The sequence below is a fragment of the Aythya ferina genome, assembly GCF_964211825.1.
Source record: "Aythya ferina genome assembly, chromosome: 2".
Taxonomy (NCBI): Eukaryota; Metazoa; Chordata; class Aves; order Anseriformes; family Anatidae; genus Aythya; species Aythya ferina.
Window position 1 is genome coordinate 43827175 of NC_140297.1, and position 13953 is coordinate 43841127.

Genomic DNA, 13953 nt, shown 5'->3' on the forward strand with positions numbered 1-13953 from the left:
TTTTACCTACAGAGCACTGAAATTTCATTTTAGTTTGCTCCACTCAAAAAACAAAACAAAACAAAACAAAACACACAAAAAAAAATAGTTTCAGAAAGTTCAGCCTGATTCATTCAGTGGGCGAATTTCTGCAGTGCCCTGAGTATTGCCTGAATTTTGAGGGTGTTCTCTGGTGCTTTGTTTCCGCCTGTCCCAATACTCCATCACAAACTCAGCTAAAAATGCCCCACTTGCGAAAAATCCAAATACCTGTGAAAGTGAAAGAAACGTATGAATTTAAAAAGTACAAACTTTGACAGTATTCTGCGATTTTGGAGAGATTTGCTGCACTATTCATGTATGTTAATAATGCTGGTATATTAAATCAATGGTTCCATTTAAATTAGCAACAGATCAGAAGTCTTAATTCTAGCATATTCAATGCAAAAGTTGTTACAATTCTCATTCTTGTAATCAAGCGTGAATCTTAGGATATGTTCTAAACAGATCTTAATAGTAGAAGTATAATCATTTTTTTTTTTTTTTGCAGTAAAATTAGTAAAGAAGCATGGCAGTGGTGGTGTAGCAGATTATTTATCCAAGAGATGTCTGCTGTTTAAAGGGACTAAGTGAAGAAGAATAACCCGTGGAAGGTGAAGGGAGATAAACTAACAGAGCCTAAGCAAGTCCTTGCTGCATCAGCACGTGGGGCTGACGTGACCTTTTGCTAATGACCACTTTCATTATTAGTCATAGCAACGTAGTGGTAAGCAGACTGTTGGTTTTAGCAGCTTCTTTCAAGCAAGAAAGTACACGCACACATTTACGCTAACTTTTAAATAAAATTAAGCAGCAGGTTTGCCCCCAAACAGTTAGATACTATGAAGTCTTGAATCCCAATATTTTTGTTTTTCTAGCTCCAGGACAAAAACAAACAAACAAAAAATGCACCACCACCACAAAAAACCCCACACACGCAGCAAAGGAAGACTAATCAAACTATTAGGACTGTATATATCAGCATCACAACAGATGACCATACAGAAGTGTGTATCTTCAATAGTTCACGCTGAGTACGGAACAGAATTCAATTTTTATTCATTCAAGAAGAAAATCAAAATTTGATCTTTAATCTCACATATTCACAATTCCAAAGTTATTCCAAAAGAGCACCAAATGAGTAAGGAACTATGACCCACACCTTCTACAGTGCCTTGTCATGCACCTCTGTTGCTCTTCTATTTTTGTCTCTGAGGAACCTATCGTTCTTATTGCAACCTTTACAGGCCAGCGTTCTCTACATATATTTTATAATGTCTGACAAAAGATGTGGTTTCTTGCTGACTTTGCAAGAGGATAGCATTACAGGAGCACAATTAAGGAAAAAAGTTGGCATTTCAGAGGCGAGTGTCAGAGAGCTTGGGAGGCCGTGAGAGATGGCAGTGCCATTAACAGTGACAGATGCCAGGGAATAGTACAGAGCCAAGGCAGTGAAATGAAGTGAGGAACCAAGAAGTGAGCCACAGCTGCTGGGGAGCTGCAAGCAGGACTGCTGGAAAGCTCTGCATCTGGGGAATGCCTACTCTTTGGATTTCCTAAGCTGAGTTTCAGAAGCTCTGAAACAGCTAGCTCCTCCTGAAACCTGTAATGCACTGAATTCTGTTCCCTGCCCGTTTTTTTCCCTGCAAACTGGGTGAGGTTTAAAGGGTAGACAAATTAAGATACAAGATAAATGCAAAGTAAAATATACAATTGTGAGACTTACCCATGCAATAGTTGCACGAACCAACCCAGAATTCGTTGCAGCAAGAACTATTGAAGCTAACAGGAAAATGACACCTATGGCTAGCATGGCCCAAAAGTTCTGGAAACATGAAAAATAAATGTTACAGAATTGTAGGTATACTACCTGAAAAAGCACAAGCATCCTAACAGCAACCGAGTTAATCCACAGTGAGTTTACAGTTTGAAACTCTGATGCTCATGGAAGCTTCAGAAAATCATGGAATCATATGGAATGGTTTGGGTTGGAAGGGACCTTAAAGATCACCTGGTTCCAACTCCCCTGTCCCCTTGGGCGGGGACACCTCCCACCAGACCAGGCTGCCCAAAGCCCCATCCAGCCTGGCCTTGAACACCTCCAGGGATGGGGCATCCACAGCTTCTCTGGGCAGCCTGTTCCTCTACCTCAACACCCTCACAGTAAAGAATTTCTTCCTTGCATTTAATCTAAATCTCCAATCTAAGTCTAAAACAAAACAACAACAAAAAACACTCTTAAAATTATTATAAAGTTATATATAGTTATATATAACATCTTAAAGTTATTATAAAGTTATTATAAAGCCTTAAAGTTATTATAAAGTTATAAAGTTACTTATTTATTAACTGTAATATAACCTATGTTAATTTACCCTTTAATTAGAGAATAATAAATGATTCACTCTGCATTGCCTTTTTACTCCACAGTAGTCTTTAAGCACTTGCATTAAATGGTTTGTTTTTTTAAAAAATAAATCTTACCACTTTCTCTACTTTATCTTTCCCGAAGGTTTCATATGCAACAGTGCAATACACACAGAGGATCAGGAGGCTCAGAAGAAAAGCAGTGCAGCTTGTGAATTCAAAGAAGTAAAGTCCACCACAATTGCTACAATCCTCCACAATTTCCTCAAAAATAACAGCCAGAAGAGAGAGAAACTGCAAACAAATAACATACTTGTGTTAGATCAAGTCACCAATATCCTTAGCAAACAGATGTGTCCAATATTAAGGTTAATGATGACAGAATTAAAACAACAACAACAACAACAAAAGAATCTAAAAAGAACTTGGTGAAGTTCTGCACTATTTTATGGTTATTTACCTATGGATAACACAGGTAGAAATATAATGACACAGTTTAGGCTTGATGTTCAAGTCAATCAACAAACTCCATTGGGTTAAGCTCCACCATCTACACACTTTTAACTGAAGCCTTCCCATTTGTGGCTTTGAGCAGTAGGAAGCAGAGCAGGCAGACAGCATGAGAAGCACAGCTTCCAGTCAGAACAAGCAAAAATGCTATTGCTTACCACTTACAACCGCATTTAGTTTTACATGCATTTGGGATTGGGGTGGATCAGAAGACCCAGCCATTTACCTCCCTGAAAGCCTGCAGCTGGTGTTATCTCCCTCGATAAACTTCAGAGAAAGTACAGCTAATGGCTCGTGTGTTTATGACCAGTAACAACAGAAGCTCAATTGCAGGAACCAAAACTTCAAACTATGTTTAAACCACATTTAAGCTATGTTGGGCAGTGTTTAATCTCTGCAGAAGCTTACGTTAGCCTCCCCGCAGCAGTATTTTTTGAGGACAGAACATGAGTTAACTCCCATACAGACACCAAGCATCTGCTGCTGGATCTTCTACCACCTTACTGTACAAGAAGGGTATTGCTTTTTTTTTTTTTTTTTTTTTTTTTTTTTTTTTTAAATAGTCTCTCATTTTGGCCACTTCTTGCTGGTTTTCTTCATCCTAAAGAGTTGACAGAGGATATAGATCCTTGCAGTAAGGAGTTCAGCGGACTGGAACAATTATTAGGAATCAGACTCAGCCATAAAATCAAGACTGATACAGGGAGGATGATCCTATTTTTAAAGATACTATCTGGGCAATAATGGAGTCGACAGCTCTTCTATGAAAAAAATCTAATTCTAGAATTGTCATTTTCGAGTTACTAGCACGTCAAAACAGCTGCAGATGCTATATCTGCATCTTATTTTGGAAAATAATGACCTGTCTTCAGTTTCAGTTTTCTGACAGTAAAAATAAGAAAACTGACTTAGCAAGTGGGAACTGTAAATTCACCAGCTAAGCAAGACCTCAGAAAACATCGTGCTTTGAATACCCAACGGTGTAAAGTAAACAGGATCTCAGAAAGGGAAAAGCACACACGAGTTGGTAAACTGACACGTTACAATCAGCCCTCCGCATACTTCCCTTCTCTCTTGTGCTTGGCTGGCAAAGCAAATTTCTCAGAAACCCTCACGCCTAACCCAGTGATTACTGCAGATGCCCAAGGAATATTTTTCTCCCCCTCCCTTCTGGGATTTGTATTTCTACCTGCGTATATCAGCACTGACAGCTGAATGCCATCACTTTCACCAGAGGCAGAACAGAAAGGAAATAAAGGTCTTTTTGGCAACCTGCCCTAAAAAGGCTTTAGAAGCCCAGGTAACTATAATATGGTCTAAGTAACCGCAAAAAAACCCCTCTCCACTGAGTGTGCAAATGAGTGGGAGGAAAAAAAAAAAAACACATTTGAGGAGTACTTTTAAAGGATTTCATGTCAAAAAAATGGGGGAGAAGGGAGGATTGATCTGGCGTCCTTTGTGGGACTTCTCCAACAGTATTCAAATTTTTATTAATGAGCTGAATAGCAAAAGAGTGCATCATTAAAAAAGCTTTGATGTGAAGAACTTTGCTTGATGTAGTGTATCAGCTGCACCTCTATAAGCTGCAGAGAGTTCTGCTTGGGTTTGTTAATTTGCTTCTTGACATCACTACAAATAAACATGAGAGGGCTCTGTTGTTACGTTTTCTTCGGTTTCCCAGTTCTGCAAGCACAGCTACCCGCCTAGGTCAGCGCAGAGCAGTACAGGCTTACATGAAGCAGCTGAAGCTTGCTCTGTTGTATTTTTATGTTTGTTGTCTCCACACTGAGCCTATGGAAACTTCCCAGTGGCAAGCACCCACAATCTCACTATGGTTTTATTTGAGCAATGAGCAGAGAGGGACAGCTCAGGAGCTCCTCGTTTTCTTCAGAGCTAAGCCTTCAGAGCAGAGCCTCTTTCACACCGAAGACCGAGGAAATACCTGAGGACACGAACAGGCAGCTGCCACCTTCCTTGCCTCTCGTGCAGAGCCCTGCATTGCTGCAGATGCAGATGAGTCCCAAGTGCCCATACACACACAGGCCATTAAATAACTTCCTCGGTCCTCTGCCAGCAAGAACTTTGCATTGACACTGATGCTACTGCGAGTTTCTGCACAAATGTCACGTTTCTCAAGTAAATTTAAGAAGTGAAAGGCTACAAAAATAAAGCAAATCTATGAAATTTCCAACAGGCCTGTTAAAACACAGAGCAGTGGTGTTCCCAGCACAAAACCTGCCCGTTTAGCAGGGTGCACGAATTAATTCAGTTTAGCAGCTCACCCATCTGATTATCAGTGTGCAATCCCCACAATAACGAACCATCACTGTTCTAACACAAGGCTAATAGATGTTAATGACCACCACCATCACCAGGACTTCCAATAAAAAGAAACCAATGCTTTCCTAAAACAGGAACACTTCTCCTACTGGAAATATTGAGGCTTCCACCTTCAGTAATTTCTGGAGCTTGCTGTAAGTGCTTTGGCCAAGAGCTGAAGATCTGCGCATTTCGGTAAAGTGAAACAAAAGGACGGAGGAACTGTTGGAAGTGAGGAAGGTGAATGATTATAATTCAATTTTATTTTTCCTCTTATTGAAAGACTGTTATAGGCCATAAGCTGCTAGTTCTTTAGGAGCCTGTCAAGCAGCTACCCATCCTTGTTAGGACAGGCCTTAATAACTTACCTTCTTCCTTCCTAGAAAGCTTTTTAAATAATGCCTCTGCTCAGGTAAGCAGTTGAAGACATTGCTACACCAGTAGAGTTGCATATGCAATAGTTTGTTTTATTTCATTAAACTACTGATCTGTAACGATCTGTTTGTTTGGGAGCAACATCCAGCAGATCTTTGTTAATCTCCAGAAGATGAAGTAACATTTTGCATCCTGTTATATTTAATATAGTATTCTTGGGTGTGATTTTTTTTTTTTTAACAGTCTTAGAAAGCATTGCTTCAGGCAGCATTAGCATTACCAGCACTGCTTTCTTCAGCTTTCACCTGGGGCTTTTGACTCTGTGTAAGCCAAAGTTTAAAAACCGAACGTCCTCTTTTCTGCACAGCGAATTAACAAGAAAGGGCTGGAAATCACCTATGATTCCTCCCAGCATGAGACATCTGACTGAGAAGCCACTGCGATGGAAAATGTTTGCTGACACATTTACAGTCAGCTGCCCTTTGCCGCTGTGGTTTCGCTGCTGGTACGTACACCCAGTGCTCCTCACATCGCTACCAGCAAGCTTGGGAAGATCCATCACTGAGGCTGGGAACACACAGGAGCACGATCCGGTGTTCCGGTGATGAGCACATCCAGGAATAACGTTAGGGGGACCCTAAGGGGGACCCAGCAACCCCACAACCTGACAAAGGTTTCTACCGCCTGTTTACATCCAGTGAGGCCCTCAGAAGAGGGTACGCTATGTTTTCTGTGAGGATGGCCTCTGATTTTAAACCCTGAGGATGCCGAGCAGTGGACCCACGGTGGCCACAGCGCTTAACCTCGGTCACGCGAGGCACACAACCAGCAGGTCGGTGCTAGCACATGCCCCTGCAGCCAGGACACGAAGAAGGAGCAAGCCCGTTAGTTCCTCACCACAAAACAACCTCAAGCTGCCCAAAAGGCAGTGCCACCACGGCCACCTCAGCCTTCAGTTACCGATTTGTGCAGCTTAGCAAACAACAAGGCAGGCTTTGTGGGAAGGGAAGGGAAGGGAAGGGAAGGGAAGGGAAGGGAAGGGAAGGGAAGGGAAGGGAAGGGAAGGGAAGGGAAGGGAAGGGAAGGGAAGGGAAGGGAAGGGAAGGGAAGGGAAGGGAAGGGAAGGGAAGGGAAGGGAAGGGAAGGGAAGGGAAGGGAAGGGAAGGGAAGGGAAGGGAAGGGCCTCGCCTCACCGGTTGCAGCACTTTGGCCGGCAGCCTCCAGCCCTTCAGGCGGTGCCGGGTGCAGCCGCAGGGCTGGCGGGGCTCCTTGCAGTGGGGCTCGGTGGTCGGGCCGTACACAGCCCCGTTCTCCATGGCCGCGCCGCCGCCGCCAAGCTGAAGGGAAGAAGCGAAAGCAAAAGGGTGAGGCAGGAGGGCGGGGAGGGAAGGGAAAGGGAAGGAAGGGGAAGGGGAAGGGGAAGGTGGAGGCGGTCCCAGTCCCTCCCGGCTGCAGGCTGGTTGCCAGCCTGGCCCTGTCCCCGGCCTTGCTTGAGGAGGAACCGGGCTGGTGCTGGGCGCTGGAGGCGGCCTGGGGCTGAGCAGGGCCTTGGGCTGCTACACTATTCACCTATCAGCCACAGAACTGCTACCACCCATGGCAGCCAAATTCGGCTACACTTATTTAAGTTTCTGTCAAACGTCATATAAATGGCAATTTTCTTAACCTCAGCTTTGTATGCACGCTGGTTAAGTGAAGCCTGTGCTCAGGATCAGGTTGCTCAGCCCCCGTCTCTCTTCCAGAGCCAGCACAAGGAGCAGGGAGGATGCATGTGGCCACCCAGGAGCCCCGGTGCCTTTTGTAACCCTGCCAAGAGCCACCAGGACAGCCAGGTAAAGTAGGGTGGCCCTGCTAAAAGCGGTCGGTTCGTGCTCTGTGTTGAACATTCACCAGCAGGCCATAAGCACGATCCCTCCCAGTAAGAAAACACAAGCGAGAGGAGCGCTGCAGGGCCCTTGGGCAGGGCAGCACAGGCTTGTTTGTGCCAGAAACAGTGCCTGCTGCAGCAATCGGCGGCAAATGAGGAGGGCAAGTCCCGCGATTCCCATGGCACGGGAGTTTCCAGTAAAATAAGCAAGGTATCGCCACGAGGGCAGCCTAGCTTCTGCCTGGGGTTGGGATGAGTCTAATGCAGTTCTGCTGGCAGCATCCCCAGAACACAGGGCTGGGCACATAACATTTACTGTTACCACGCAGGAGTCTGCCTTGCCTTTATTGCTGTTTTTCACATTAGTACACCATAAATAAGATTATATTACAGAGGCTGGCATCTCTTTTCTGAAGGAATTTCCCTTGTTTTGTTTTCTTCCTTGCTAATATTTCGTGTGTGACTAGACTGTACTTTGGTCTGAGGGAGACAGGGCTTAGGGAGATAGAAGAAATCCTGAGTTTACCTTTTCAGGTGTTCACTAGCATCTAGAGATATTCGCAGTTGTTCCCATCTGAATCTTTACCAGTGTCTTAACGCAACATTACTAGATTATGAACAGAGATGTAACTATTGAGTTTGCTTTTCAAGGAGTCATATAAACACTACACAAGTCAACAAAAGATAAAATATATTGCAACCTTTTTCTACTTACTGTTGTCTTTGAGTTGGTTTTTCGGTTCAGGCCTTCTCCAGAAAGTACATATCAATGATGCATGAATTATAAAGGTTAGCTTGCCACTTAAATCCTAGCTTATTTAGCCCACTTCATTTATTTATAAGGGAATTCATGAAAAGCAAAACAGTAACAAAGTTCCAGTAACTGTAACAAAGAAGGAATGAAAAGGAGACCAGGTAGGGCCTGGTAGCTTAAAAATACTTCAGGCATTGTGTTAAAACATACAAATGCTGCTAACACAAACTAAACTAAAACACAAACTAAACACAAACTAAAGGCGTTCTTTACCCTTTTCATTAGAGCTGTCTTTCAAGTACCTCACTTTCCTTTAGAGGGAAGGCAGATCAAAACAATAGTTGCGATACATAACATGCCTGCTTAATGCAAATAACTGTAATTACCTGCCTCTGATGCAATGGAAATCCCGTTCCAGATGTGCATCTACTTCCTTCTGTTTACCTGCTGATGGAGCTTTCCAAAAACAAAGCCTTTCTTACCCACACAACCTCTGCCAGAACGGCAGAACCAGAGCTAAAAGCAGGAGCTTCCAGCAGAGAGGCAACCCTGGAGTTAGATCTTAAACTACCACAACATCTCCATTCAGCCAAAGAGCTCGAGGTTGGTGGAAGCAGATTAGTGATGAGTGACCTAGTTTTCTCCCTCATTGCATCTTCTCCACCATAGTGGCCAAAAAGCAATACTTTAAGTTGAGAAAGCTACCTCATTAGGGGAGATTACATTATAGTTTTATGACATGGCTATCACCTTGCTGAACTGAAAGAAAAAAAAATTAAAAAGAAGTGTGACTGAAGCTCCTTGAAGCAGTTGAGTAAATGTCAGCCACTGGAATATAGCAGACACAGACCAGGGCTGCATCCCTCCTGTTTTCATAGTGAAGCCCCAATGACCCTTTGGAACTAGCTTCGTATTGTGTTACAGATTTACACAGATTAAGCTAAAACCAAAATCCCTCACAACCAAAATTAGCAGCAGGGCTCCATTGACCTGACTTGTCACAAATTGATATTCCAATTTTCCCATGTTCATAAATACAATTGTGTCCTTTTGTTTTCCTTCAAGGAAGGCGAGAGAGAAGGAACTATAGGAATGGGAGAGTAGCTTAAAAGTCCAAACAGCTGAAGGAGACAGGCTCCATTTTTCATTTGAAGGGTGATGAGGTTCATCACCACGGAACAATTAAGTCAGCCAGTTGGAGGCACAGCTCTCCTCCTGGTCTCATTTCTGGTATTCCCACACAGGTATCTAACAGTTTTCTTTCATCACTCTGGCCCTGTGTATTGCAAGCATTAAGTACAATACAACTAGCTAGCAAGGGGAATAACATAAGTACTGTGACAAAGAACTCAGAAAGGCCTTGCACATGTTGCATCTGCTGAAGATTCCTCTTCTCTCAAGGCTGTATTTTTGGGCTCAGTATTGCAATTGAATTCACAAGCTCCAATCTTCATACTGACCAGCTAGAACATGTGATTTTTCAACAGCTGAAGACTAAGTAGCATTTTTAATAGCTATGTCTAAGTATCCCTTATGACACAAGAAGAAAACAAACCTTCAATATTCCACATTTCCCAAATGTTGGGCTAAGCTAACTCTTGTCACTGTTTTTCAGCATTTATCTGCGTAAAGAGAATCACAAAGCCATGAGGTATTTGACAAGTAATGGTTCTACAGCTGCAGGTGTCCTACTGCAAATTAAGTTTGCTCCCCATAAAAGGACTGCAACCCAACAGGTTAGTACTTAAGTTCCAGACGACCCACTAGAAACTTAAAAGTTAGCGTATGTAGTATGGTAGCTAGTCCATATAGCTCAGATATCACACACACATTTCAGAAACTGACATATTTTCAGCTGAAAAGTAAGAATAGTCTGGAAGGAAAGTGGTCTTTTACCCAAAATTTTCAAGCTTAAAACTGATAGAGTAAGCTTATTACAACCAGTATACTCAAAGAACTGATGTAGGAACATGAAGGAGAGAAGGAGGAAGATTTGTAAAAATCCCCCTCAAACATTCATTTTGGGGCTAATATTTCCTTATCTACACAGAACTAGCTCTGAAAATACAAAGGAATTTAATTGGTTTATTTACTTTATAGCATTTTTGTAGTATTCCACAAAACATTGTTGTTTTTTTTTTCCCAATGAAAAATCATCTGTTCTTCCAATACTATCTCTAATTTCTTGTGTACTAGACTAAAACCTTGGGCCCAATGACACTAAAGGCATTAAAGGCACACAAAAGTGATTAGAAGTTACTCACGCTGTTACTCCTTTTAGAATCCAGGTCATAACAAACCTAACACATCTACAGGTAGGACATTGAAGCACAATAAATGATAACAAAGTAGTATCCTTTCCAAGCATCCTTCTCTTGTTTTACCCCACTGGTAACTTTGGTGCCTGAAAGAATGAGGATTAATTGGCACTACATTTTGTGAAAAACATCTTCTATTACATAGGCTTGTTTTGCATGATAGTTCTGGTGACACCTTCATCTTGTCTGCATCTTGACACTCCTGTCAGAGCAATAGTCAGGGAAATTTCAACTCAAGGCCAAAGCCAGCAGCCAAGTAGTCTTGGTCTCACTGAATGGAAACAAGAAGCCAAAGCCACCAGGCTAAATAGAAACAAGTTCTCATTTTCTTTTTGCCATAAAAATACCTTAAAGTCTTTGCTCCAAAAAGCACAAAGCTGGGGATAGTGACAGCAGCTTTAAGAGAATTTTAACTTTAAGGAGGGAGGTAGCATTGTAGAATAGAAAGGCCAATGTTCTTTAAAGATTTTTTTATTTTTTTTTTATAAAATAGATAAAACAACTAACGGGCTAGGGAAGGAATAAATTTAGAAGTTTTATATTTGCAGAAGTGACATTTATTTCTAGAACTTTGTTTTATGAAGTGAAATTCTAATGAGTCATTAGTAAGGTTTTCCCCTGTCCCCGCTTCTGAAAAAAGAAGGCCACCTAGTTCAATAGTTCCTAATATATTTCTGGAAAACTAGAAAATATATGGAAATATAACACGTCCGAGTTTCCAGCTTCAAAAAGGATACTGGGCTTTGACAGACGCTCAGATGAAAAATGCAGAAGCTAAAAGTTTTCTTTCCAAAACCTGAGCAGTACGAAAGTTTAGGATATTGTCCTAAAGTCTGAAGTTTCACTCCACAAACATGTACCACTGCAGCTCTATGTACGAAAAAGCATGCTGCTGATGTTAGGAACAGCACCTATTAGCACTTAGAGTTATGTTTCAAGAAGTTTACATGCATAAGCTACTATCAGAAGTGTACTGATAGGGAGGCATTTCTCCATGCATCAACCTCTTCTTCATCAGGGGGTTTCTGAAGTTTTCTAAAGAGTTAGAGAAATTAATGTAAGACTATTTAAAAACCTAAAACAAACGACCAACACTGAAAACCCACCCTAAACACATTGAAGAGGTCACTTGGCAATTACTCAGTAAGGATATACTTTTCACATTTACTATCCTGTAGCCGCAAGTAGGAAGAGACTGTAAGCTTAAAAGAGATCAGTAAAGGGATGCTCAACATCTGTGTACCAAAAGCTGAAGTAAAGCCCTAACCTCAGTCAACTACTTCTCGTACAATATACCGAAGGCATCAGCAGGATTCTTAGTGCAACTAGGGTGTTTTCAGAATACATTACAGCAGAATCCACACAAGTCTGATAAGCTGGTGTTACTCGTAGCAACAAATGCAGCAGACTTCAGGCAGTTCCTTCCAGAAACAATGTTTTAAGGAAGTTTATCTGTCCCAGTGATCTTATTCACAGAGAGGTTAAAAATAAGAGGCATGTTTTAAAAAAATTAAGTATGCGGTATAAAACATAACTGTAAACAAAGAACACCATGGCTTCAATGAAAGTTACTTAAATTTGAATGCAGAGAATACTTTATTAACTGATTACAGTTTTGATGACCAATTTTAAACCATAATTCATGTGGGAAACATAGTGGGGGACATTAAGGCCGAGCCATATATATAGACAAATCTGGATACTGATTATCTGTACATTTAACCTCTGCTTTTTCTTTATACATTGTTTATTCAGTGTCTGAAATTAATCAAACAACCAAAAAAACTGGCCACTAATTTGAAGACATATCTGGAATGAAATTTTTGCATGGGTTTTTGAACGCAGTGTTAATCTCAGGGGAGATCAAACAGATTTGCAAACGTACTCCAAATGAAGTGTTCAAATATATTTGGAGTTTATTGTTGTCATTACAGTTTTGTGCAATTCATTTTCTCTTACAAAAACTAGCAGTAGTTCTCTCCTTTAGAGGTTAAGCTCTACTTAAGATGGTATTCAACCTGACCACCAGGTCGGGAAATCAATATAAATTAAGTGCCTGTGGTGTGTATCAGTTTCCTGCTCTAAGCAACCTTTACCTGATAAGTGGACATACTTGCCAGTTTTACAGAATTATGCTGACTTTTCAACAAAACCCAAGAAATTAAATTTATTATTCTTGCACTGTGAACAGCAGTCCTACATGATGTGATACCATTTTCCATCTGTACAGCTCCCTTTTGTTAAGTTGGGCAACACATGAAAGAAAGACAGACATAAACTGTTTGTGTTCTGAAAAGATCTTTCAGTTCTTTAGTTCCAGTCACTGAAGGAAGAGGCAGAGGCAAGTTTGAATTATCCCAGAAAACTGAACAATTGGTTTTATTTGGTGTCTTCAAGATGCTTCACCTTCTGTGGGAGATGTAGGGGTTGTTGGAGAGACCATGTCAGGTTTCCGTGAAATTCTGTCCAACTCTGCCTGAACATCTGTTAAAACTGGCTTCTGACCTACAAAAGAAATGCACATCATTCAGTCACGTTTATGAAACAGTTCTGGGAAAGCCTGTGGTTTCTTTAATACTCAAGAAGCACCTGTTAAACTGAACAACAACAACAACAAAAAAAAAAAACAAGATGGAAGAACTAGATTTTTGCTTCAGACAAATCCCAAATATTGTTACTGGACACTTTGGGTTGCAAAGTAAAGACTTAAGGCCAAAAATCAACAGCGATAAAGTCACATCCTTCTATATTCCAGATATCTCAAAATAACTTCCATAATTATAATATAAATTGTCAGCATATAGAGAGTTAATGGAAGGTTAAAAATACATAACATTGTTTAGAAGGATTCACAACTGCTAGAAAATATACTTTCCTGTATCAGCTGTATTTTACACTAATTCTGAATGGCAATCAAGGCTTTCACCACAGACCAATAAGGTCAGTTTCACACACTCGGTCAGCCTAGACCTGACACTGCTGCAGCTGGGTGCATGCACACCCTCAGGTAGCAAGTCCCTCTCTCTCCTCACCTGCTTCGTATCTTGGAATGGCACAGACATTTGTGCAATCAAACTTAGACCTGATTCAAGCTTAACTTACACCATATTTTTCCACCAGGTCATTCTCATCACTCAGTCTAGGTTTCTATCTGCCACGTTCTACCACAGGAGAGGAAAAGATGACATAGGAAAAGGCAGGCAGAGCAGAATTAGAGACTCTCCACACCATGACAAGTAGGCACAGTACCTCGGACTTTAAAGGACAGTTCTGACGTACATGGCGTTTTAGCACTGTCTCAAGCATCCTTGCTGAAGATCCAACTTCACAGGAACTATCTATACAGCTCCTGTGCTGCTCTTCAAATCATACTCAGATCCCAAACCAACCAATTTTCAGATGAAAAAATAAGTGAGTTTTATCAA

At 41.4% G+C, this 13953-nt stretch overlaps 3 protein-coding genes across 6 annotated transcripts in view; 1 reads left to right on the top strand and 2 right to left on the bottom strand.

Moving 5' to 3' along the window:
* On the bottom strand, positions 1–6982 carry CMTM6 (CKLF like MARVEL transmembrane domain containing 6). The gene is made up of 4 exons (XM_084510122.1): positions 6783–6982; positions 2503–2679; positions 1745–1843; positions 1–249 (listed from the first exon to the last, which is right to left on the bottom strand). The coding sequence occupies exons 1-4, from the start codon at positions 6903–6905 to the stop codon at positions 100–102; spliced, it is 549 nt and encodes a 182-aa protein (XP_084366248.1). The 5' UTR covers positions 6906–6982; the 3' UTR covers positions 1–99.
* Positions 6537–13953, top strand: part of LOC311432072 (uncharacterized protein) — a 25170-nt gene continuing 17753 nt past the window's right edge. For 2 of the 4 annotated variants that reach the window (XR_014689807.1, XM_084510125.1), the window contains exons 1-2: positions 7022–7421; positions 9826–9946. Coding sequence is in view for 2 of the 4 variants with exons in the window: in XM_084510125.1 (XP_084366251.1) it covers positions 9857–9946 (90 nt within the window). In the remaining 2 variants the exon portion in view is untranslated. Of the gene's footprint in view, positions 6578–7013; positions 7422–9825; positions 9947–13953 lie in introns of those variants that run through there. The other 2 variants (XM_084510126.1, XR_014689806.1) reach the window with 2 other exon arrangements.
* The window catches only part of DYNC1LI1 (dynein cytoplasmic 1 light intermediate chain 1), a 23539-nt gene continuing 21686 nt past the window's right edge, over positions 12101–13953 (bottom strand). The window contains exon 13 of the mRNA XM_084510121.1: positions 12101–13033. Within this exon, the coding sequence (XP_084366247.1) occupies positions 12921–13033 (113 nt within the window). The 3' untranslated portion in view covers positions 12101–12920. The remainder of the gene's footprint in view (positions 13034–13953) is intronic.